Source organism: Ambystoma mexicanum, chromosome 7p (genome assembly GCF_040938575.1).
Source record: "Ambystoma mexicanum isolate Mex_15411 chromosome 7p, UKY_AmexF1_1, whole genome shotgun sequence".
NCBI classification, from domain to species: Eukaryota; Metazoa; Chordata; class Amphibia; order Caudata; family Ambystomatidae; genus Ambystoma; species Ambystoma mexicanum.
The window spans coordinates 274,058,500-274,084,805 of NC_090939.1; the positions used below are offsets into that span (position 1 = coordinate 274,058,500).

Genomic DNA, 26,306 nt, shown 5'->3' on the forward strand with positions numbered 1-26,306 from the left:
CTGCACTGATGCCCTAGAGAGCTGCAACAGACAAACAATATTTGTTTAGAACATAGACCAGGGCACGTTACACAATTATGCACAAGGAGTTCGCAATACCCAATATCAGGAGACTTGACTAAGAACTAGAGGCTTAGAGGGTCGAGGTGAAGACTACAGAACAGACAGTCCAGATCCATCCAAAGAAGAGAAGGAAAAAATAAAAGGTTCATCAAAAGTCCTTGAAACACAATCTCAACAAAGCATGCAGGAATCCCAGAGAATTTAGTAGGTTTGCTCACAGAGGTTCCAGAAGCAAGAAAATCTCACACTAGGGAGAGGCTAAAAAAAGAAACACCAAAATGGTGGAGTCTTCAACTAGTCTTCAACTAGATTACGCCTTACATGGTGAACATAACTGTGTGATGATATCATCCGACGTTACAGCATCGAATTGCTGGGAAAAGTAGTCTCTGCAAGTGACACTATCCCACACACCCCGCATCTCTGCACAGTGAACAGTAAAAGCTGGGGTACAGGGCATGCCTCACACCATGAGGAGTGATTCTGTAGGGGTTTGAAAACCCCGCTGGTCTGACAAAATATTAGTTGGTGACTATGGCTTAGGTACAGGCAGGAGATGAGGAGGCTGAAACCTCACACCTTTCAAACCAAACCTTCCATTTGTATTGGTGTCAACATAGCTGAATGTGGTGCTATGGGTAAATCAAATGGAAGATAAACTCTCAGGCCACTTTGTCGGCTTAGGTTGCAAAAACTCTGCGTCAGACTCAAAAGTTCAGTGTGAAGTACTAGTACTGATCTCGTCATAGAGTCCGAAGGCATGCTGCAAAAGTTTACAGGATGGACTCCTCGGTCCACAAAAGGAATCAGTGGGCAGAGACACTGGCATCTTCAAAAAACTGCTCTACAAACAGTGAACTGATAAAATATGATTGACAATCTCAGCAACCTGTCAAACAGCTCTTAGAGGATCAAACACCTATTCGAATTGATCATAAAAAGTATTATAATTAGGAAATGCATCATTGTAACAAAGTGGACACATTTTCGCCCGCTAAACATTGAAGGATTGGTAAACAGTCTAAGTACTCAGGCCACTCTCGACCGAGGACTGGCCTATTGACACGTGGAGGAAATAATGAACAACAATGGGCCATTCCGTTATTAAAAATTTAAAGAAAACCCTTAGGATGAGTAGTTCATCCTGACACATACATGAAAAACTATAAGGGTTCGTACATAATTGCCATTTTAGGCAGCTCAAGGGAGTAGCAACGTCCTGATAAATGCAAATAGCAGGAAGCTGCTCAAAGGACTAAACCCCTTCTTTTTCTTGTTCTATCAATTTTTATATAAATATTTATGTGTTGCATTTAAGGGTGTATCCACATTTCTAAATATGTGTTATTTTACCCAATGGTTGTATGGTAAAAGCACGGTTTGTTGGATGTCACAAACTTACTTTGATGTTTTCTTATGAATCTTTGTGTTCCTTTTTGATACATTCAGCTTTATCACATACACAATAATGTCAAAAAATAAATACAAAATAGGGCATTAAGAAAGCCTGAAATGAGTAAAAAAAAGTCTCAAAGAAATTGACCAACAGTACTATGAATGTTGTTTAAGATTATTTGAAGGAAATGTCTATTTTTTACCATATATATTTGAATGAATGGCACAGAAATGGATGCCTTTGGAAACTGCATATTTGGACACTTTTGTTACAGTATTACTTTAGCCCCAAATCCCAATAACACAAGGGCTCCCCTTCCGTTAGATACACTCTTGTAAAAGTGACATACAGCTTCAAAGAAGGTCCTCAAAGGAGACCTTAAAATGTACAACAAACATGTGTGCATGTATTGGGATTTATGTGATGATTGGTTGCATTGCTTATAGACACAACCACCATTGGCAATTGCTTTGTTTTGTTTGCCGCTTTTCATTTTAATCCATACGCTTGTCATTCATGATTTTTTAATTGTCCCTGTTCAAAGTTATCTAGAGACATTGTGAGGTACAGTATATGCATATACACCTTTTCATTGAAAATAAGTTTATTATCCTTCTGCATGTTGTTTTAAAAAGGATACAAACCAAATATGCTGGGATAGTCCTAGGTAGCTTAAATCATGCTAACATGCATAATCTTTCAAATGTGACAGCCCTTTCCTTGGCAAATGTTGCAAGTGTGTGTAAATGATTAAACAAACAGCAGTTTTAAAAAACGAAATTGTTCAGTGGTATATTACAAAAGCATTTCAAATGTGGAGTCCGTATATGCCCTTTATCTTATTTTGATTCAAAATTCTACATTTCCATTTAACTACATATTAAAATGATAGAGGAATACATACCTTGGGAAGAAGGTGGTCCTGGAGTTCTTGCTGGTGCTCTACTTGGCCTTACTGGGAGAGAAGGCGGAGGAACATCAGGCATTGTGGGCGATGGACAGGGACTAGAACGAGGCGATGAGCTTGGGGAAGATCCATAAACTGAACATGAGGACAGCTGTAAATGTTGAGGGAGAATTTCTTCTATTTCAGTGCTGTAGTCGTCAACATCACCTGTCATATTAAATGTGGAAGATAACATAGTTAACAAGCCCTGCCGGGATAGAACTTTACTTTAGCTATGGTGACATCACAACAAACAGTTCACTGATCTATGATGTCATCAGAGTCTATTTAAGAACCTTCTGAAAAGGCAAGGTTTGTTTAATCACCCTGCTTCATGTACACACAAGTCTTTCATAGTGGACAGTAAATCTACATAAACCACAATTTCCTGCAGTCAGTACATTTTAAACTACACAAAATAAAACAAGTGGAAGCAAAACACAGAGATGATGTCATAATATAGTTTGCAAATGTTTTTGTGGTTTTAAAAATTCTGAGATAACTTAAGATTAAAGAACAACATAATGCCACCCTTCTAATAAACATGCCAGAGAAAAGGAAAACAAAACACATTTGGCAAGATTTCAGGTTTTATTTAATAAGTTTGGTGCAACATTTTCGCTCTACAGAAATCTCAGAACCAGATTCAAATTCCACGTGGGAACAATTAACCGACATGGAAGGAACATAATTAACAGGCCTCTTAAAAACTGCATAATAGTTGGAATATAAAACAATGAGCCCGGCTCATAGGTCCATATGAAGACCGAAATGGCGGCCAAAAAACCCTTAACAGTACTCACTTGGAGGCCCTTTGTTGTGTGCTTGCTTGTACCATGTTGTTTGTGCATGCAATGATTATTGTATTCTCTTGTTCCCTTCCCGCTTTGAAGCGCTTTGATGCACTCCACCTGTGTATTAGCGCTGTATAAATAAACAATTACAATGTATAAACACAATGAAAGTGCCAAAAATATGCGCAGTCAGAACCCTAACGAAATAATAAACAAACCCAACTGCAACTGAAATGGAATAAAACAAACTGAACTAAGTAACTTTACAAAGTGTGGTGCAAATAAACATAGGATACACCTACACCACAACTGCCACAAAACCACCAACATCAACTACTACTGAGCCATGTAAGCCAAATCCACAAGAAACAAGGCACCAAATCACTACAAACACAAACATGACAAAATCCCTCCCACAAAACCACAGCAGGTGATCGATGGGGTATACAGACTCATCCTGAACAAAACCATACAGCGCACAGCTGTAACTGCAACCAAAGAACATACCACCATTGTACATCACTCAAATAGAAAACATTCCTGGTACCCGACCAGCCATTTCAAGGTCTGATGGCACTCCAGACGAAACATGGAACAGTCACCCTTCCCAAATGTAAGAGGCCAGCAAAATAACACAATTTATACCTCCAGTGCCCAAGATGGCAGAACACAACCCTGGTACCCACCAACCCCACTCCCAAATGGGAGCCTTCCTTGACCATTCCCCAGGGCAGACCAAATAAAACAAAGCAACAAATGTATCGCAGCATAGTCACCTTTCAGTGAAAGCTCCAACATCAATAAGGCCCCGCTAGACCACCTTGCACTCACAAGTCCAGTATTTCTTTTTATTTCTCTATATAGCGCCAAGGACTGGCCCGCAGGCATGGGGGCGCTGAACATAGACAGAACACAAACTAGCTGAGCCACCAAGCAAAAAGAAACGGGCTGCAGAGCAAATCAGTGAAACAGAAATGTCTCCAACCCCCTTTAAAGACGTCAAAAGAGCGACATGCTCTCAGATCGGGTGCAAGGGCATTACAATATTTCAGTACAACATAGGGAAAAGACCCCTAAGAAACCAAAGCCAACCTAGCTCTAGGAACAGACAGAAGAGAGGAATTATTGGATCTCAGCATCCTCTGTAGGGGTAACCAGCATAATCTATTTGACAAATACACTGGACTTGTGCCATACAGACACTTGTGTGTAATGGAAAGCAAACGAAAGGTGATTCTAGAGGCAACCAACAGTCAATGCAAGGCTTTCCTGGTCTTAGACATGTGGGCATTATTTTGCACCGTCTGTAATCAGACAACCTTTCCTTTACCTATGCCCTGCAGTGGGCTGGAGCAATAGTCCAATTTGGTGTCAACTATAGTTCTGGCAATAGTAGCACAATTATCGCGGCTCAGGAAAGGTCTTAATTGAGCTAACAGCTTCAGATAATACAAGGAAGATGAAACAAGGCTATTGATGTGCGCCTTCATACTGAGCTGCTGATCCAAGATTATGCCCAGGTTCTTCACCTTGGGAAGTGTGGCAATAGCACAGCCAGCAATTAGAAATTCTTTAAACTAAGGACCCAGCTTTCTGAGCTGGGCTGCCATGCCTGTAATCATGAGCTTGGTTTTTGTGTCATTAAGGGCTAAGCCATTATCCGCAATCCATTTCTGGATGAGAGAATAAACTGAGTTGATGGTATTCGTGCCTCTAGTTTGATCACCTGAGAGATTGGAGTATAATAACTCTAGTTTGATCACCGGCGTAATTGGAGTATAATAACTCATTAGCATCAAGCAACTCAAATAAAGGCATGGTGAAGATGTTATGTAATGTGGGACATAAGTAGGATAACTGAGGGACCCCGCAAGTCACCAAAGAATCATCAGCCATGAACTCACCAGAGAAGACCCTAGATGAGCATTCAGAAAAGAACAATTTGACAGAGTTGGCTGCTGCTGCCAAAAAAAGGCAGAGTGGAATAGCCTAGTAACCAGCAGCGTATGGTCAACTAGGTCATAGGCTGCAGACAAATCAACGAGCATAAGGGATGTACCACCTTTTTCAAAAATCTGGAGAATGTTCGCCTCCAAATCAAGCAATGCCGATTTTGTGCTATGAGCACCTCAAAAACCTGACTGGCGCTGGCCCAAGATGTTATTCATGGACAGGAAATCCTGTATTTGAATATAGGTGATAGGGCTATAATTTGAGGGCAATTTGGAATCAAACAAAGGTTTTTTAAGTAAGGGTGAAATCCACGCCTGCTAGACACATGATGGAACAAGGCTTTTATACATTTAGGAATCAGTGGGATAAGGTGTGGGGCACAAGCCTTAACAACTGTAGCAGGGCATACATCTCCTTTGCAGTGGATTGGTTTAAGTTGTTGTAAAATGACAGAAACTTCAGGTTCTATAACCATGCTAAATTACAAAAAGGCAATGGTATTCTCAGATCTAGATACATCTGTATTTAGCTGCAGCCTTTCAAGTGCTGTATGTTAACTAGCAATGCCATCTCGAATGTTCTTGATTTCAGTCACCATTAACTCTTGAAAGGACGTACACCAGCTTTTGTCCTTAGTGACTGATGGAGCGGATGGACAGGGGTGTTCTAGATCTCTGAGAATTCTAAACAGCTCTTTAGTATCTGATGTAAGGGTACAGAAGGAGAAAGACAAGACACAGGTGGCATATTTGTTTGGGCTAAAGACTTTTATTTGACAACAATGAAAGGAAAAGGGGTTTGACTAATCACAGAATTTGTGCTGCTAAAAAACAAAGCAACAAAACTGCTGAAGAAACTGAAACACAGCTTGCTGTTGAGAGAACAACGAAGAAATGAAACTGCTGAAGAAACTCAAGTGAGACTTACCAATCATATAAAAATCGGAAAATTGAAATCCCGGGCAAAGCTGGGTAGTTCAGCTACAATATATATATAATACCCCTCAACATGTTGCATTATGCCACTTCTGTGATTTATAAATTATTACACTGCATGATTTACATACATGTCTTTCTGATGGTGCAGTTTGTCCTGTGCCACTATGAGGAATGTGAGATCCTGGGTTCAAGTATTCAATTATCCTTATGCAAGTTTTGTGGTTTGCCAAACTCAACTGCCAATGCCAGTGGATTTCTGCCACAACAGCTGGATTATGAACACTTTGTAATGATGGCATTGGAGTGAGCAGGACAAAGGATCTCCAGATGACACATGGTATCTATCAAAACCATTGCTCCCCTGAGTAATCTTACATTTTCCTTTGCAGAATTTTGGGATCTGGACCAACTTCCTGACTGACTAATTTGTCACATTTCTTTGCAGCGTTTTTTCAACTCGTCACTTCATAAAACAATAGCAAAACGTCTGTTTTACCAAATGCAGTGAAACGGGCACGACGAGGGGGCAGATACTGAATCTGTATCTGCTGAAAGATTTCCTGAGCATTACCCTATGAATTACAATGTCTGTCCTGAAGAAATATACACAACAGCTGATCTGTTCACCAAAAGACATGGTTAACCATGATCTTTCAAAGAGGCACTATGCTCTCGAAATCCAAAAATAATATTGTCTGGCAAATATAAGAAGCAATAACCAGGTCCCTGATCTGCTTTCCAAAATAGTAACCCTTCTGAGAAAAAAAAGAACTGTCAGTACATTCACTACCGTTGTCGACTGTGCCTGCGATTCGCTCCGGTGTAGGACTATTAGGTGCTTCATGATAATTACTGCTGCAAGACACTATCCATTCAGAAATAGCCTATCCAATGTTTAGAAACAGCCTATCCCACTGTGCCCTGGACACATCACCACATGCAACAAATATTTGTCGGTGCATAGAGTATTGAAATGATTTAGATACGTAATGGCTGAATGCCTTCTTGGATTGAATCTTTGCAGTTTCACTTCGGCCTTGAAAAGATGTAGCACGGAATAAAAAAGAATAAAAAAAGGGGGTAGCGGAATCAATTAAATTCCATAGAGAGGGGCGTGGCTAGCTGCGGGATGAGAAAGACGTAGGTCTCCTCGGCTCCCGCGACCGCAGCAAATATCCTGATAAAATATCCTGAAATTCGACGACATAAGAGCTGATAACAACCCCGTAGGGTGTCGGATACCCTTGGGCACAAACGAGGCGTAGAGCAGAGGAAACCGCAGCCGATTTCAAGAAATACTAGCACGAGAAGTTTCGAGGCGATCGACATCCAGCTTCCAAACTGGCCGCCGGCGCGCACAGACGAACGCCCTGAAGCGAGTCAGTGCGACACCGGAATCCAGCCTGTTACTGTTCCGCAGTCGACATCGGAGGAAGAGAGTGGTCCCGGCGGGGCGGTGTCCCTTCCAATAGGCGGACTATAGCGAACCAGTGCGGAGGTGAGAGCGGAGCACGTATCCACCTGCGTGGGATGCCGCGACCCCCGCCGACAGCACTGCTACTCGAGAATGAGGGGCACCCTTCCCGTGCGATCCAGCGTGTGAGGCAAACCTGTGAGCCACGGACGGGGAAGAGGTGCCGGAACGGCTGGACAGCGTGGCCGAGTGTTCCCCCCCTCCTGCCCCAAGTTCTGCTCCTGGAGGCTAGTGCCCCCCCCCCCGAGCTCCGCTCCAGGATGCGACGGCGTGCAAGACAGGCCAAGCACGCAGCCCCAGCTAGTGATATCGGCACCATCGGGAAAGACAAGGCAAGGAAACTTCCCACACAAAGCAGGATGGATCAGTATACCATCCAACCACCCCTGGCGGCAGTCCCCCATCCGTAATCCGCGGATGAGATGGAAACGGACCAGTGAATTTCACTGAAGGACATTATGGCCGCGATAGCCGATTCCCGCTCATCAATGGAGCAGAAAATGGACGGGATAAGCATGGATGTATCCCTCCTCCGACACAATCTTCAAAAGCTAACAGCACGCACCGGGGAAGCGGAACTTCGTATAACCAACACAGAGGATTGAATGCATAATATGCAACAGCAGCTCCAAAACGTAACATCCAAACTGAAGGTACTGGAGGACAGAATTGAAGATGGAGGGGGCAGATCAAGGCGTAGCAACGTGCGTATACTCGGTATACCTGAGAAGGCCAAAGGCCCCTGCATGGAACTTTTTCTGGAACAATGGCTGACTGATCTGTACGAGCCAGACGCCTTCTCCAAGTTCTTCTCCATTGAGAGGGCACACAGAGTGCCCACAGGCAGACCTCCACCTGGTGCACCTCCACGCACGATAATTGCAAAATTCTTAAATTACAGGGATCGCAATGCCCTACTGCAACATGCGCGCGCAAAAGGCGCCGTCACATTCAAGGGTTCCAAAATTGCCTTTTTTCCCGGCTACACCAGGGAAGTGCAAAAGGCGAGACACTCCTTCGACCACCTCAAAAAACAACTGCAAACAATGGGGGTGAAGTATGGCCTGCTCTTCCCTGCGCACTCAAGATTTACCATAAAGGGACAACAGTCCACTTCAATGATTCCAAGGAGGCTTGGCCTTGGGCTGAACAAACCATATACAGAGACTGGTCGACCCCCCGCGACAACAGGGGAAGGAACCGAAGGCCTCCACCAGACCAACAGCGGGAGGTCCGCCAACCACCAGCGCAGGTCCCACCGGAAGAGCAGGGAGGCTGACCACTGCCCCGAGGCCTGCCAGATGCCCGAGGTCCCGTTGGGGTCACCCAGGTTGAGCTACTGTTTTACTCTATCTACACACACTTTCGCAACAGTAGGCTACACACACTTACCTGATGCGGTCGCGGTATGCCCCAAGACCGCGACGCAAGGAGAGCCCCCTCCACGGGTATTATTCGTAGCGGTTCCCCCCAAGCCACACCCCCAAAAGAGGGCTCTCTCTCCCCCTGGGATCCAAGCCGGGGGAGGACACATGTACTTGAAGTTAAGTTAAACGCATGTAAGGTGTCCAGTTGACACCAGTGTTTTTTTTCTTTGGGCGACCGATGCTTCTGGTTGGGAGGAGTATGGGGTGGGGGGTTGGGGATTTGTTAGGTTTAGTTACAGACAGGACCCGTCAAACGCATAGGATAAGGCTAGATAAGACAGAGTTCGCCTACGGGCGTATCTGCAGCTGGCGTATAACACCGTCAGCGGCAACACAGGCAGTGACCATCACGAGCACCCATGGCATCACATAGGGGTAGTAGCGACGCTCTCAGAACACTGAGGCTCATGACTTGGAACGTTAATGGACTGGGCAGTGCAGTCAAGCGTCGGCTGGTGCGGCAATTCCTCAACAGGCGGGGGCCTGACATAGTGTTCCTGTCTGAGACCCTTCTTGCAGGCACTGACTGTACCCTATTCAGACGCACAAACTACAAGCTGGCACTTCACTCAGGTTTCGCGATGGGCTCAAGAGGGGTCATGATCCTGGTACACAAAAACCTCCTCTTCCACCTCACGTCGGTGACCCATGACACAGGCGGCAGATATGTGTACGCGACAGGCAAGCTATGGGATCACTCCATCGCTCTGATAGCCACCTACGCACCCCCTACCCTGCTTGAGCCGCTGCTTACTGACATTGCCCCGTTAATCGCAAACGACACATCCAACCTCATGATCCTGGGAGGTGACTTTAATGAAGTCATGAATGTAACCCTTGATAGATCACACTTGAGGAATAGAAACCCCAATGTTCCCAGCAGACTTGCCACGTTTGCCAACTGTGACGTGTGGAGAGAACTCCACCAGGACACGAGAGCATACTCTTTCCACTCAGGGGCACATGCCTCGCTCTCCAGGCTAGATTATTTCTTCATCCCAGCAACTGATTTACATAGGGTGCAAGAAATAGACATTCTTCCCCGGGGCATCTCTGACCACTCCCCATTAGAACTGACACTCATAACATCCAGGCGGATTCCACCGCAGAGCTGGCACCTAAATAGCTACTACCTGGGTGACCCTGAGCTTGTGGACAAGCTACAGGAGGCGACCAATACATACTTCGAGCTCAACTCACAGACGGCAATGAACCCAGGAACACTGTGGGAGGCCTACAAGACGGTGTTAAGAGGCGAACTGATATCGTGGACGACCGCGAAAAAAAGACAGCACTGAAGCAAGACTCTTGAGGCCGAACAACAGGTCGAGCAAGCAGAGGAGAGGCACATAATTGAGGAAACACCGGCCTCGAATCGGTCGTTGCTACTGGCACAGAAAAAGCTGCAAAACACAGCGATGGACAATGCGAAACAAGCACATACTGCAATACGGGCGAGAATTTATGAAACAGGTGACAAGGCTGGCAAGATGTTGGCTTGGCTGTAAAGGATGGAACAGGGACGCAGTCATGTCCGAAGGCTCGAGACAGGAGGACCGAATCCAGGAGTGACTGATCAGGAAATAAGTCAAGGCTTCGCAGATTATTACACCAAGTTGTACAGAAAGCCCACGACACAGATGGACGTCACAATCATGGAACAAATTAACATCCCCACCGTAACTGAAACGCAACTGCAACTGCTGGAGAGGGAGATCACAGAAGAGGAGATCCTAAGTGCCATGTCGAGCCTCCGATCCGGTAAATCCCCAGGACCTAACGGCTTCCCGGTTGAGCTATGGCGAAAGGTGGGGACCAATGTGGTGGCCCCCCAACTACTCCAAATGTACCAACATGCGCTGGAAGAGGGCATTCTCCCACCAGATCTGCGAGAAGCAACAATAATAGTGATACCCAAGCCGGACAAGCCCCAGGAAAGATGCAGCTCATATAGGCCCATCTCATTTATCAATAGCGAAACTAAAATTCGGGCGAATTTACTTGCTGACCACCTGCAACAGGTTATTCCCACCCTGATACATCTGGACCAGTGCGGCTTCATGCCCCAGAGATCAACACGTATGAACCTCCACAGGCTATATTCGGCCCTGGAAAGGGCCAACAGCATACAGGGCCCACTAGCCCTGCTAGCAATTGACTTCGAGAAGGCCTTCGACTCGGTGAGATGGGAGGCCATCTGGACCATAATGCAACGCATGGGCTTCGGTGAGAACTTCATGAAGTGGGTGCGCCTGTTGTACAAATCCCCGGGACCTGGGAAGACAGAATATCTCTATATGCAGACGACCTTCTCATATATCTGAAAGACCCAAGCAATGCCTGTCCCAGAGTCATGCACCTGTTAGAGCAATACGAGGCATTCAGCGGATTGCGAGTGAACTGGTCCAAATCCATCCTCTTCCCGCTAGGGGACACCTCGTTGGCAAACTTGACGTCTGGCCCTTACCAGATCGAAAGAGAACAGTTCAAGTATCTGGGGATACGTATCACAAAGCAGTTGACTGAATACACAACCCTGAATCTCTCCCCCCTCATAACAAGATTTGCAGAAGATACTCGCCATTGGATCTCCTTGCCATTAACGCTGATGGACAGAGCGGCCCTGTTCAAAATGATTGCCCTTCCTAAATTCTTATATATCCTGCAAAATGCGCCATTATACATTCACCAGCGAGAATTTCACAAAATAGAGTGCACCCTTCGGAAGCTGCTATGGGGGGGGAGGACACCCACGAATTGCTCTCGCCACGCTCCAAAGGTCTATCTGGGAAGGAGGCATTGGACTGCCCAGGATACAGTCATATTACTGGGCCAGCCAGATGGCGGTAGTAAATAATATGCTCCACGGAGACGGAAGCCTCCCACATATCAAAGGTCTTATCTGTAATGCAACAACCACGCTTCTAGAGCATCTGAATGGAGGCCTGCACCGCACATCACATACGGATATGGCAACGCATATAGTGAGAATATGGAAAGATACACATCAGTACCTAGGATGAGGCGGGAAGCTAACGCTGGCACAACCCCTATGCAACAACTGCAACCTTCCCGAAATAAGAAAGCTGCCCAGATGGCCTCAGTGGGCCCAGCGAGGAATCGCCAGTATAAGAGATGTGGTTCACGAGGACAACCTGGTACCATTCGAGACATTGCATGAAAAGTTCTCCCTCCCAGACACAGAGATGTACCACTATATGCAGCTGAAACACGCTTGGACGACCCACAGACACATAACACGAGACATGCCGGAAAGCTCCCCATTACAGAGAAACATAGTTTTGGACCGGGTGGACCGGAAAGTCACCTCTACCATGTACAATGTGATAACATCCTGTGCAACACCGGAACTAACCAGCTTGAAGGCAAAGTGGGAATGGGATGTGGGTCCCCTTCAACCGGAGGACTGGGTGGAGGCCCTGATGTACCCGCGAGAAATGACCATTTCCTCAAGACTTAGACTGGTCCAACTGAAGATCCTGCACCGCACCTATTACCCAAGTGTGGCTCTCTTCCGCTGGGGCAAATCCTCGGACGCACAATGCCTACGCTGCAAAAGTGAAGAAGGTACCTTTTTCCATATTTTGTGGGAATGTAGTAGGATACAGCGGCTCTGGCAGAGATGCTGTGATAAACTGTCTAGCGTTATAGGGAAAGAGATACAGAGATGCCCAAAACCCCTTCTCCTGGGGATCTCCAGTGACACTGACCTTTCCCGTTATGAGAAATTGTTCTGGTCGACTGCGGTAGCAGTTCTCAGGTTGCGCAACTGTGGGGATCGGAACGTACGCCAAGCTTTGAACAGTGGGTCACGGAGGTGGACATATGCGCTATAATGGAACATAGAATGTACGCGGCGAGGGGTTGCCCGCAGAAAGCAAACCAAATATGGAGAAGATGGGAAGAGGCTAGCTAAAGGACAAGAATGGCTCCACAGCCTCTGTGACTGAGAGTTGCCCCGGGAGAGTGGGGGAGATGCCTCTGCCGAGAATAGCTTATGCCACAAGGCCATCTGTTGTCAAGTTGACGGTCTGTCGGACCATGGTCCCGGAAGTTGAGTTTTTGAATGTTTTTTGTTTCTTGATTGATTGTCTCTCTCTCTCCACATCCTATCACATGTGCCTGGAAATGTAGATTTTGCATATGTTCCTCTCCCCTCCAGTTCACCCCTTTCTTTCCCTTCCGCTATTGCCCCAAACTTTCCCCTCCTTTCCCACGTCCCTACCCGGTATTGCAGAGAGATAAGTGTAATGTTGTTTTATGTTTAAAATCAATAAAATCTTTCATAAAAAAAAAAAAAATAATAATTCCATAGCCACCCTTGATGAAAAAAAAGTTGGACTCTGAAACAATCTTTGTCATTAAATGCATACAGCATAGCCGGTAAGATAGCTCAGTGGGTTATACTCTTTGCAGATGTGCGTGATCTGCAGGTTGAAGGTGCAAAATCCGGCAAGGCCAACTCAGCATTTCGTCCTTCCGAGGTCAACAAATGAGTACCAACCTTGGTTGGGTGATAGCTGCATATCAATATTCCATGTACAGCACTTTGGCGAAAGTGCTACATAAATTACAAATGATTATTATAATAACATTAGAAAATATTGGGACAAACGGCAGTGCTTTTAACTCACTGACCCATCTAGGTCATATAGTTAATAACTTGAGATTGCACCAGTTAGTCTCAAATGGAATTGTCTTCAACCATTAACCAAGACTAAGCCCAAGTGCTGTCATGCAGAGCTTTAGGGAGCTTGTGGATACTTAATGACAAAACCTGTAAATAGTGGAATCATTGTTTTTTATTTATTTAATGTGATTTGTTTTTTTTTTAGAATTAAACTTTTCACATAATTTAAAAGCAACATCAATTAATACATCACAAACATATGTATAAAATCCATTAGTACGATGTTAAAAATGCCAACTCATAATTCATAAAGATCATACTTAAGACGTGGTTGATACCCTATAACATATCAAGTTATTAGAAGGTGCCAAAATGATTTTTAAAAAAACATTTCAATAATCTCCTTACATAAGAGAATGTGATTTGTAAACCTACAGAATATAAAGCATGCAGTGCAACATAGTGCAACTTTAAACATTTTCTGAACTTAAGCTACTAAAAATACAGACGCAGAACATATTTAGCTGGCTATTACTCTGTATATAAGATGGCATAAGAAGCTTAGATTGTTGGGGGCGGTCCTAGTAGTGTAAATATTTCTTTCAGAGAAGATACTAGTTCAGTAGGGAGCAAAAATTGTCTTCCGTTTATAGGTCTCAACCATAAAGAATCCGAAGAGGCCCATGTACCAGAATGAATGAATCTCTTGAAATAGAAACGGTGTCTATCGACTAGTTGCGAGCATTCAACATCAAGAGCTTTTTTAAAAAAAAAATGTTATTTATTAATCGGAGGCTGTTGCCCTTACAGCATATATAGATTTGACAACAAAACAACTATGTATCATATGATCAGCAATGCTCCCACATTGTCAGGTTTGATATCTGCTCAGCTGCCTCTGACTATTTTCAATATTATCCCAACATATGCACCTTTTGTCATCGGCCAGCCACCTTACCCGGGCCCTGGCTTTTTTGCCCACATCACTTTGCATGCTGGGACGTGTAGTTCTGTACGTATAACGGTAAATCTAACAGTTGTGTAGCAGAATGCAAAGCGCTGTGGGTTAAAAGGCTAGGACTGATACATGTGACTTTAATGGCATGGGGTTGCCCGGTCGGAGGCACTGTGGGCAACTGTGGAAGCCTGGCCGGTCCGCTCTGCATATTTCCCCCAGGAGCTGCCTGTTGCTGTTAGTATGCAAAGGTTTTCTGAAAGAGGTGACTATAACTTTAAAAATAAATCATCAGTATAACGGAAAAAGGGGAACTGTTGGCCACAGGATTTGATGCAGGAGGGGTGGACTGGCCTATAGGAAACTCTAGAGATTTCCCGGTAGGCTTCTGCACCCTGGGCCTCTTATGTGGGAACTTAATGAATTTTCTAATTTTCTCATAGGAAAAGGGTTCAGCCTGCAGAAAATATGTAATATAGGGCCACTATAAAAATTATTTCCAGGGCCTTTTTTGGTTCCCAGTCCACCCCTGATCTGATGTGCTGTTGGGCAGTTCTGGCTGAAGGCTGTGGGTGCCGCTAAAATACTAATTTTAGCAGTTAATGTATTAATTGTTGCTGGCGATTATTCGTTGTTATAAATAAAAAAAGAGAAGTCCCAAGGTGTCCCCCACCCAGGTTTTATGTGTCTCCTACGCCCCTAGCCTATGGCCTTTGGCCATGCACCCAACAGTCTAGGCCTTGAACACACCCATAGCAACGTAACGCCACCATGCATGTCACCATGTCAGCAACTACAACAATCCACATACACACCACTGCCACCCACACTCCTACCCAAACTGTACACCGCCATGGCGCTATGCAGCAACAAATTGCAACAGTTACCATAATGTAACAACACAACACTCTATCCTGCATCCCTGTGCACTTTCAATCACATACTATGGGCGTACCCATTTCCATTCACAGAACATTGTGCCACTGCCAACCTACCCACATTCTGTTTGCAACACTGGCCTATAACGGCTGAAATGTGCTCCACAACCATTCCTTACATGTCACAACCCTCTAACTGATGCACATTCAAAAATGCATTCCTGCCGTGGGTGTCCTCAAGGCCTAGGCTCTTCAAGTGCAAGGCCTACGGCCTATTGCCATGCACCCAATAGTCTAGGCCTTGAACACACCCACAGCAACATCATGTCACCATGTCAGCAACTACGACAAAAAAACTATTTTGGACAAAAAAATATGGAAACTCAAAAAAGATGTAGACACATACAAAGAGACTAAAACGTACCCATATCTCATTGAATCTTATTATGAAGATCAAAATAAGCTTGCCCAAAATCGCTCAAGAAACAACGGCTTCCCGAGGAAGCGGTTTGTCACTTTTTCAAACACCAGCAACAGTAGCTTCAGTAGTGATTCGGATTTGACAAACAGCAATGGCGCCAACCGAGGAGGCACTGCCCAAAACCAACAACTGTTTTTTCAAGGGTAGGGCAAAGGCGGCCGCAATCTACCACCGGGGCCCCAACGGAGGCCCTCCACAGAATTGGTAAATGCCATCCCCATTTTCAATCTAACCAGCTATATTCTTTCACAAGAAGAAATTGACATCCTTAGTAAGGGCCTCATTTTTGTCCCGACGAAAAAAGCAGATCCTTTCCAGACAGCTATAGAACTGCAGAAGTTCTTTAGGCTAATACGTCTTAAATATTTCTTTAGGGACTCCCAACCGAGAGACGATCGAGACAACATCACAGGTTTAAAACCTCCTTCTACCTTCATTCCGATCAACAGTATGGTTAGTCCGGCCATCTTGGCTTTTGAGAATAAGATCATACACTACAGCGAGTGCTTGCTTAAGAGCAAAAACCAACACCATGACAATCTTTCAAAAAAAGAACACATTGCTTTATTGAAACTTCAAAACAATGACACTTTTGTAATAAAACCTGCTGATAAGGGGGAGGCATTGTTCTTTGGGACAAGGAAGCCAATGATAAGGAAGTTAAAAAACAACTTGATAACAACATGTTCTATCATCAAATTGACACTGACCCAACACCGAGACTAACGGAGGAAATCACAAGCCTCATGTACCATGCTCACCTTGAAGTTTGGATCAGTCTTGATGAACAACAATTCCTGATTGCAAAAAATCTGATTATCCCGGCTTTTTACCTTCTACCCAAGGTACATAAAAATGCCACCTGCTCACCCGGCAGACCAATAGTTTCAGCTCTAAATTCCATTCTCAAGCCATTATCAATATATGTTGATTGGTTTCTCCGTCCATTCATCAAAGAAATGAGATCATTTGTTAAAGATACCACCAATATGATCCAAATAGTAGAAAATCTACAAACCTTCACAATCAACACTCTAGTCACACTTAACGCCACCTTGTTATACACGAGTATTCCTCAACTCGACTGCATTCAAGTCATCAAACTTTACCTGAATAAGAGAACCTCCACCTTACACTCTGTACCCACTTCTTTTCTCCTAGAATGTGCCAGAATTGCACTAATGGAAAATGTTTTCCTTTACAATGACCAGTTTTATAATCAAAAACATAGAACAAGCATGGGGGCGACTTTCGCCCCAGACCTTGCTAACCTGTTTATGGCCAACCTAGAAGACAAATCAATTTACCATCCAGATAATCCATATAAACATATCATCTGTTGGTACAGGTATATCAATGACGTTTTTATGGTCTGGAGAGGCTCAACTGTGGATCTCAGCTCTTTTATTCAATGGTTAAACCAACAAAATCCACACAGTCAATTTACTGGGATAGACAACCAAAACTCTGTGCCTTTTCTACATCTAAAAATCACAAAATCTAGTGGCGGTCATCTGGAAACAACACTATATCGAAAGGATACTGACAAAATTGTACCAACATGTCTGATTTCGAACACCACAGTAAGATTTTAAAAACTCGCCTACAAAACCGTGGCTACCCCTCAAAAACCATTCAACGAGCATACAGAAGAGCAAAGCACACTAACAGGCAAAGTTGCCTAGCTCCATCCAAGAGAAATAAACTAGACAAAATCACTTGTGTCTCCACCTTTTCACCCATCAGTCACAATCTAAGGAAGAGTATATTACAAAATTGGCATATCATTAAAACTGCTGATTTTGATCCCTCTACGCCACGGTTTGCATTCAAGAGACAATCCAATCTTCGAGACAAATTGGTACACACGTACCCAGATAGACATAAACCATGCAACCCACAGACAACATTGTGGTAATCACCACCAGTGGTTGGCCATTACAAGTGTGGTTCGTGCTCTGTCTGCTCCTTAACCAAAAACCTAAAAACGCTTGAATTATACGAAATGAAATGGATTCTTTGAGGCTTTTCCAACTGTAACACTCCGTGGGCCATTTATGGCATCAAATGCCCCTGTAATTTACTCTATATCGGTAAGACAAAACGTCCGGTTAAGCAAAGAATATGCGAGCATCATTCTTGCATCAAGAATAAGACAGACAATAAACCCATGGTAGCCCATTTCACTCGGCTTAAACATTCCCCTAACAACCTATTTTGGTTCATTATTCAAACTATTCCAGCACCCACCCAAGGCGGTAATAGAGATTTGCTCCTTAACAAACAAGAGCAAAAATAGATTTTCAATTTGGGAACTGTGAAACTGTGGTCTCAACACCACAGTGGAGTGGTCCCTATTTCTCTAATGGTGGCCTACTGCTATAGATATAGCCCGACCATAAGATGTAGTGAAATTCCTTTCCCTAGTCATGCCCTGTGCGTTATATTTACCTGCGGTATTCACCAACACACGCCTTTATATTAATATCATATAAACACCCAAATATTTCGCTCCTGGAGATTCATTTACCACGCATCACATTGCCCTGGGGAGTGAAAATGAGGTTACTCTCATACAGTCTGAAACACTATCCACAACCCTTAAAAAGGCGTGTCCACATATTTATTTATATGCACATTTAGATTACTGTATGTAATCGAGTTTCCAAAAACATTTTCATCGTCCAACAGACCGTCGTATTGCACCGAGTCACATCTGGCAACGAGCGGTCTAGTGTTTCTTCCGTAGTCAAACGTCACTCCGGTCGTTCTACATACAGAGGTTTTGCAATATAAATCGTCTCGCTCTCTGCTATTCAACCACGGCAAGAGACCCATCAACGAGATCGGCTACATTGTCCAGCCTGGCAGATATAATTAAGGTAAACAGCTCACATAGTTTCTCCATGTACATCACAGGCAAAAGAAAAGACACAGGTTTCTGATTGGTTCTTTCCATGTTCTCCCTCTTTCTCTCGTATTTCTAGGGATAACTTCCCCTTCCCCATGTTATTTTCCAACTTACATCATTTTGAAACACTCAGCTATTTCTTATCTGCAACCGATGAGCGGGCATTTTACTCTGTTAGATCTTGCTTCTCTGTTTAACAGAACGCTCATTCCGTGACGTTAGACATTGAATTGCTATGTATGTGTAAGTCCATGTAATGCACCTTGACAATAGCTGGGGCTCAGCATTATATTTCTCCAAGACAATTGCAACAGGTTCGTACGCCAATCATATTTTTATTGACTACTAGTGAGTTTGTCCTCAACCAGATGAAAACTTTGCCCTCCTTTATGTCTACAGATGATTTCTGATCAATTGGATTGAAAGAACCCCTGGGTCTTGTCACACTCCTCTCAGCGCATATCTGATATCCAACAAGATCTTTTCACCATTTAAAGCCTAGGTGAGAAAACAGTCAAATAAATATTAATATTTTTTGTCCCCGTTTACAATAAGTTGGAAACAATCAAGAAAAACATGCATGTTATTTTATATGCATCTGTGATATTACATTCCTTGTTTTGATGGGTTAAAAACAACGTATCCGTATAAACAATGCATGATAAAACTAAAATTAAAAATTAGGTATTTCATGCTAGTCTCGAGCCCACAATCAGTAAAAATCAGGCCAATGATGTGCACCATTACAGAAGATCTTGCTTTTCAACATTGCAATCATCCAAACATGTATATTTTCACAACCACTATTTAGATTTTGTGTACATTTATGGTTTATTGTTTGTTCACTTCCAGTGGGTTTTACATAACAGTACGGTCAACAAGAAGTTCTCAGCACCATCAATTTCCATATCCTTTCTTCTTCCTGTCCTGATGACGGCTATACTTGCATCAACAGACAATTTTGTGTATTGCCGGATTTCTTTTGTTGCCATTAGCTGAAACATATGTCGACTTTCACAATACAAACCTGTTAGATCAAGAAGTGCTCTACTCTTTTTTGTGCTTGATTTTGTACATTCAGTGTCCACAAGACACAACATTCACGTACTAACCCCACCATAGTTCTTATTTTGTTATACCAGACTTCTTGTCTGGTTCTGTTGATTTACTGATGTTTGCTTACAATTTGTGTGAAGATCTTTTTTTCTCTTTTTAACAAAGACATTTTATATAGTTTTTAGTGAAATTTAATAATAAAATTGATTTCGTGACTTTATAGTGGCTGTTTTTTGTTTTTTGATTGTGGCTATATTCCCTTACAGGCTTTTCGCCACCCCTATACACACAGGTTTTAACCTGGTGTTTTAGTTGCTCCTTCTTCTGATGATAGGCACATTGTTCACCTGATTGTGGCATTAAGAGACAGGGTCACCACCTTCCCTTGTTTGGTCCTTCAAGCAACTACAACAATCCACATACACACCACTGCCAGCAGCACTCCTACCCAACCTGTACACTGCCATGGCGCTATGCAGCAACAAATTGCAACAGTTTACATAACACCCATGTGGGCAGCTACCATTATGCCCAAACATAACATACGTAGGTAGCAGTACTTCACCCCAACTCCCCCACACCATAAAACACCCATTCACAAAAACAGATTGAAATTACCAGAATCCACAAACACACCTCAGCCTCCACCACCCCTACCCACAGCCATTCACAAAGTATTGTGTCACTAAACACAACATTTTCACAACATTGGGCCTACTTCAACAAATCTGCACACAGCATAGGCCTTCAACACACCCACAGCAATGTAATGCCACCATGCATGTCACAAACTACCACCATCCACATACATACCACTGCCACCAGCACTCCTACCCAACCTGCGCACTGCCATGTAGCTAAGCAGCAACAAATTGCAACAGTTAACATAATGTACAAAGAAAACATTGTCTCCTGCACCCCTGTGCATTTTCTTTCACTTACTATGGGTGTAACCACTTCCATTCACAAACTACTGTGTCCCTGCCAACCTACCCACATTCTGTTTGCAACAGTGGTCCTACTGTAAGCAATCTGCACACTCCACACGATGCAAGCACCACCCTGTACCGAATGCAGAGTGAAACATGCGTTCCTGCCGTGGGTATGTTGCAGCGCTACGCTCTGGAGTGCGTGCCTTAAACCCTATGGGCTACGGCCTTCGCAAATGCACCCAATAGTGTAATCCTTCCACAGACCGATCACACCTTCATTCACCCATGCATGCCACCATGTGCCCAATTACCGCATTCCATCCGCAAGGCACTGCCACCCGCGCTCCCACCCAACCTATGTCATGTGCAATTCACTCCCCTTCTGCAATTAACCTGCCACCACTCACTACAAAAAGAGGTCGCTGCAAACAGGTCACGCCAGAAGCTATGGGGCCGTTACGACAGCTGCCTCCAATCACCACACAAAGTACTCGCCTACATATGTCACATGAACCACTTCTCACTCCCCCACCTGGTCCCTCCCTTATTACTGCCAACACATTCCGCACAGTACATTTTCCTGACCCTTCCGCCGCTACACTCTCCTCGATACACCATGGCGGCTTTCCCCAAAAATGTTGACGCACACCACGCTTCCCTCCAGCCAACCACCGGCTGCGTCAAAACTTCTCCGACAGCACGCCGTACCGCGAGGCAATGACACTTCTGTCCGCGGAGCAAACAGGGAAATGGGTCCGCGGAGTGGACCCAGATATCACTAATTCTTTGGGACGTACATTTCAGTTTTTTTGCAACAAAACTACTTGTCAGATTTTCACCAAACATAAAAAAGCACGCTTTCTGACCCAAGCCCCCGCTCCTGCCGCAAATTTGGTGACCCATTCAGTTAATGGAAAAAAAATGGTTGGGACCCCCGCTACAACGTCGACCCCCCCACACGAAACCCCCCCGTCCCCCACCCCCAACTTGGCGAACAAATTCAGAGCCGACCATATACTTTTTTTTTGCAATGTTTGGTGAGGATTGGTCCAGGGGGAGCGAAGTTATAAGCCGACGAAAAAGTGCTCTTCCTATGAGTTTAGCAACTTAACCATAACTACACGGCCGCTACTATATATATATATGCTTGGTCACCTACCTTGATTGGGTTTTGGCAAACCTCCTAGTGACTTCCCTATTTACCTTAAATAGGTGGCCTCCTAAAATCCTCCCAGCTTAACACCTACTTATTGATCTGAAAACAAGGCTTTCATTTGCCAGTTATTACACACAAGGATAAGTATTCTCTGAAACATCCTGAATCTTCTCAGTAAAACAAAAAGCAGCAGCAACGGAAGGACGTTATACATTTGGTTGAACAGCCACAGATCATTCAAGCAACCGACCTCTCGCCCCCCTGGGGCCCCTCCCAAGCCCTCCCTGCGACCATCACTGGAAAACTCTCATGCACAATTACTGACATCTGCAGTTTCAATAAATAACAAACATGGTCCCTTGAGGATATTCCCACACCAATGTCAAGCACCTCTGACTGATGCAGTGACTATTTGAGCATCACTGGCTCTGTGCTGGTCATGGCATCAGCTTTCATATTCTCCTTACATGTTCAGTGGAAAGCTTGTAAAGTGCTTGCAAGAAAAGAATATTTGGCAAGCCCATAACGACAATAGCTTCTCTGCATTTTTGATACAACACCTTAACCTATTGACAGACTACATTGCCAAGGTACTGGCCATCTGAATCCCGATATCTCTGCTACATTACCGAAGCAGAACGATTTGAAATGCTAAATTGATAAAATAGGAGCTCTAGCAAATGGATGAGTATTCTCAGCTTGATATCTGTCCATATGAGTTTCAATGCCTACTATCCAAGATGAGGCCCAGTTCAAAGAGGTCTTTTTTACCACATGCTCTTGAAAACCCCAATGGCTGTGCTATGATACTGTATTGGTGATCACCAAGACATCTAAAAGATATCCACTGACATTTGAGGAATGTTTAACATTTTTGCACAACCTTCTGGTGAGGGCTGTGTAACCATCTTACCGAATGGTAGAGCAGTGTCTTGCTCTCAAAAGGAAAGAAAAAAAACTCTCCACTCGTAGCTGTAGCAAAGCAGTCAGGCTTAACCTAATGAGGGAGGAAGGCTAGCAGGGAGGTACAATTATTTCAAAGAAGCCACCACAAAAGAATGCACCACACTGGTATATTGAAATATATACACCTTTATTATAAGTTCTCACATACGATATGATATCTGTGTTATGGAAAATAAGTATTCAGGTAAAACGTACATACAGCAGAGCATAATGTAGATACAAAAACAGTTAATCGTCAGTTAAGGATTAACTTTCTCTTTACACTAAAATGCAAGGCCCACACCTGTTGGCAGACACTATACATATAGACTTCCAGAGGCAAGTTAAGAGCAGACCCCTTGATAGTAAAACACAGTCATTAGCATCATAATTCATGATCCAAAGGTACCACACAGAACGTAAGGAGAGATTTCCTACTATACTGTAAATACACGTAGGATAAACAACACCTATTCAAACCATACAGTTCTAAAACCTGGGCGTAGTACACAGGGAAACACAATGTCCAAAACAGCCAGGAGCGCTACCAGAGTCACTGATATATTTCAATTAAACAGTCACTAGGCAAAGGAGGACATATTTACATTTTAAAGTGGTAAACAGTAGCAATACTCAGTGATACAGCGTATATCCTAGGAAGGGGAACAGTGCATGGACTTAAATATCCCCAAGGATTCCTGCCCTTCTGAGTCTTTGGAAGTCTCCTTGTCCTTGGACAGCTTGGTGGACTGACCAACTTTCTTGTGGGCTAACTTGCCAGAAGTGTCACCGTTCCACATTCAAGCACGGAACTTCAGTGGTCATCAGCTTGTGCCACAAGTTGCCTTCCCCCCAAATTTCAGTGTCCTTAAATCAAGGGATCCTTTCCTGGAGCAGCTTCCGCGACCGCAACTGGAAGGACGCCAGTCATCGCCTATATGTTGAGACCGTTGCTGGGACTCACGTTTCCCCAACGCGTGCAGAGCCCCGAGGAGGTCTGAATCAGTGTTTCTTGCATTTTTTATCACCAGAGGTTACATCTTGCAGTTGGATCCAACCAGAAGAATCCTCGCACCCGCAACACCTGGGCCTCATACTCACCGGATCCAATGGTGGAAGATAGAGCCCCCAGCGACACCCAGATAATACACGACATCTCGAAAATTTGAGTCAGGAGGGAAGTATATGCAGTGCATTTGCCCTCTCCCCCTGTCCTACACAGGATAACATTGGGAAAATAGCCCTTTGTCTCCTGCTTTCCATTCCACTCACCTTTTGGTCATCGAACCTGGGTAGAGTAACCTGAAATATAAGAAAACATTTACTTACCTTTAGTAAAATTGTTGACGAATGTTTTGAACTATCACCAACACAAGTGAACTGTAACTTACCTGTGGAGACTTCGTTCAGGGGAGAAACATTGTGGCTCCTGTGACTTTTGGGCACAAGGCCCCATTCTCCTTAGGGTTTGGACTGCTTAAGTTAGGGAATTAACTTATGACCTGGTCTCGCTTTCTGGGGTTCAAAAGAAACATATTACATTGCCTAAATATCCTCACGCCAACTTCCAGGGTTACAAACATGGGCAAGCAGGCACTGATGTCGGAGAAAAGAGGAAACGCCACATCACAGACTTATCAAACAGAATTCACTCCCTATGTCTCCTCCCTCAATTCAACACTCCTTTAAAAGACCAGGCTGTTAACATATAGTTAAATAGAAGGGTGGAACAGTCAAATGGACACTAAAAGTTAGATCAGAGGACAATGTCCATTTCCTGTAAAACTAGCCCGACAGAGGTTAAAACAAATATAGTCCCCCTGGAGTGAGAGGTCAGACAGCGTCATCTCGTGGTTCTGAGAGCTGGACTGTGAGGAGCAGAGAACGAAAAGCAAGTCAGTAGGTTTTCTAGGTAACCTGGACTGATACAGCAAAGGCTAAAGCTAGTTTCCAGATGGCACTGTGGGTTGCACCGCATCACACAACTCTCTGAGAATACAAAACTCATGTCTAGGCAGGTTGCTTATAAAACAAAAGAGAATTACTGATCTAACAGAAGAAGAAGATATTCGACACTGAAATTAAAGATATCAACCACAAATCCATACATTAACTATGTAATACACTGAATACACTGAACAATACAGTGATACTGGGAATGAAGGATGTTCAAATTCAATACGTTCTTCAGATTGGGAGGATGTAGGGCACTAAAATGCCTTAGCAACCCATCAAACCGGGGTACCAAGTCTATATTGAATAGAAGCCAATGAGTCTCTGGTGTCCTTTTTGTTCAGAGTCTTAGTCCAAAGCAAGGGAGGCAAGCTGAAGGAGACACTCTGTAGAGTGAACAAGGTGAATGTTTTTGAAAAGGACCGTTTTTCCTTGGTGTTCCAGACAACTAACAAAATAACACAGGTCAGTGATTTGGCACTGCCAGGATCAACGGCTCTGGGAGCTCCTAAGCTGAAGTAAGGATATTGGGGTTTCCCAGTCCACGTGTCACTGATCGTCGGGCAATATGTCAACACACACTGTTGCAGTGCTCAGGCTAAAATAAAATACTAGCCCAATGGCAAGGATTGCAGTGAAAAAGATTTTCAGTCCCGATCTGCCCTAGAGTCCGGTCTTTGGACCACCTTGACTTGCTTGAGGTTTGAACATGCACCAGACCTTAAGGAGCGCAATAGCTAATTCTGATATCTGCATGACCGACTGCAGTAGATGGCCTTGAAAGGAGAGGCCATGATGACACATTGAACCACAACAGACCACCTCCTGTCCCTAGGTTTCCATAAATATGAACAGATCTGGTTACTTTGTTCTTTCCCCAGAACACACATTCTGGGAGATAAGCTCAATCACTCCAAGGCCTTTGTATCCATTAGGAAACAGCCTGCTTCCAATTCCCTCTTATAGATCCTTCATGAATTGAAATAGCCCATCGGCCTGGCTGGGACTTCAGAACTTGTTTTATGCTTTCACTGCACCACCTGTCTCAAGGTGACACACGGCATTGACCAAATGTGGTTGCACTGTAGGATATCGATTATACCACCATCAAAGATCTGCCCCCCGCCCCTTTTTAACATTTATTTTATTTTTTTCATCACAGATACAATTAAACCAACATTTCTTAATCACCCCACCCTCCCCACCAGAAGATTAACTGCCTCCTTTTAATAATCAATCAATGCACAGGTTCAGAAAATGTTCAAAATCCTTATTTTATGTGGGCACCATTGTAACATATAGTCATCCTGCAGGTAATTCAACACAGTACCCCAGTCCTGCTTAGAGGAGTCTCTACCGCCCTGAATGTTGTAGGTTGCCCTTTCCATTGACAAGAA

General features: G+C 44.0%; 1 protein-coding gene across 1 annotated transcript in view; it reads right to left on the reverse strand.

Moving 5' to 3' along the window:
* The window catches only part of SYNJ1 (synaptojanin 1), a 1,805,713-nt gene that overhangs the window by 361,710 nt on the left and 1,417,697 nt on the right, over window positions 1-26,306 (reverse strand). Inside the window, exon 23 of the mRNA XM_069636346.1 lies at window positions 2,364-2,573. Coding sequence (XP_069492447.1) covers window positions 2,364-2,573 — 210 coding nt within the window. The remainder of the gene's footprint in view (window positions 1-2,363; window positions 2,574-26,306) is intronic.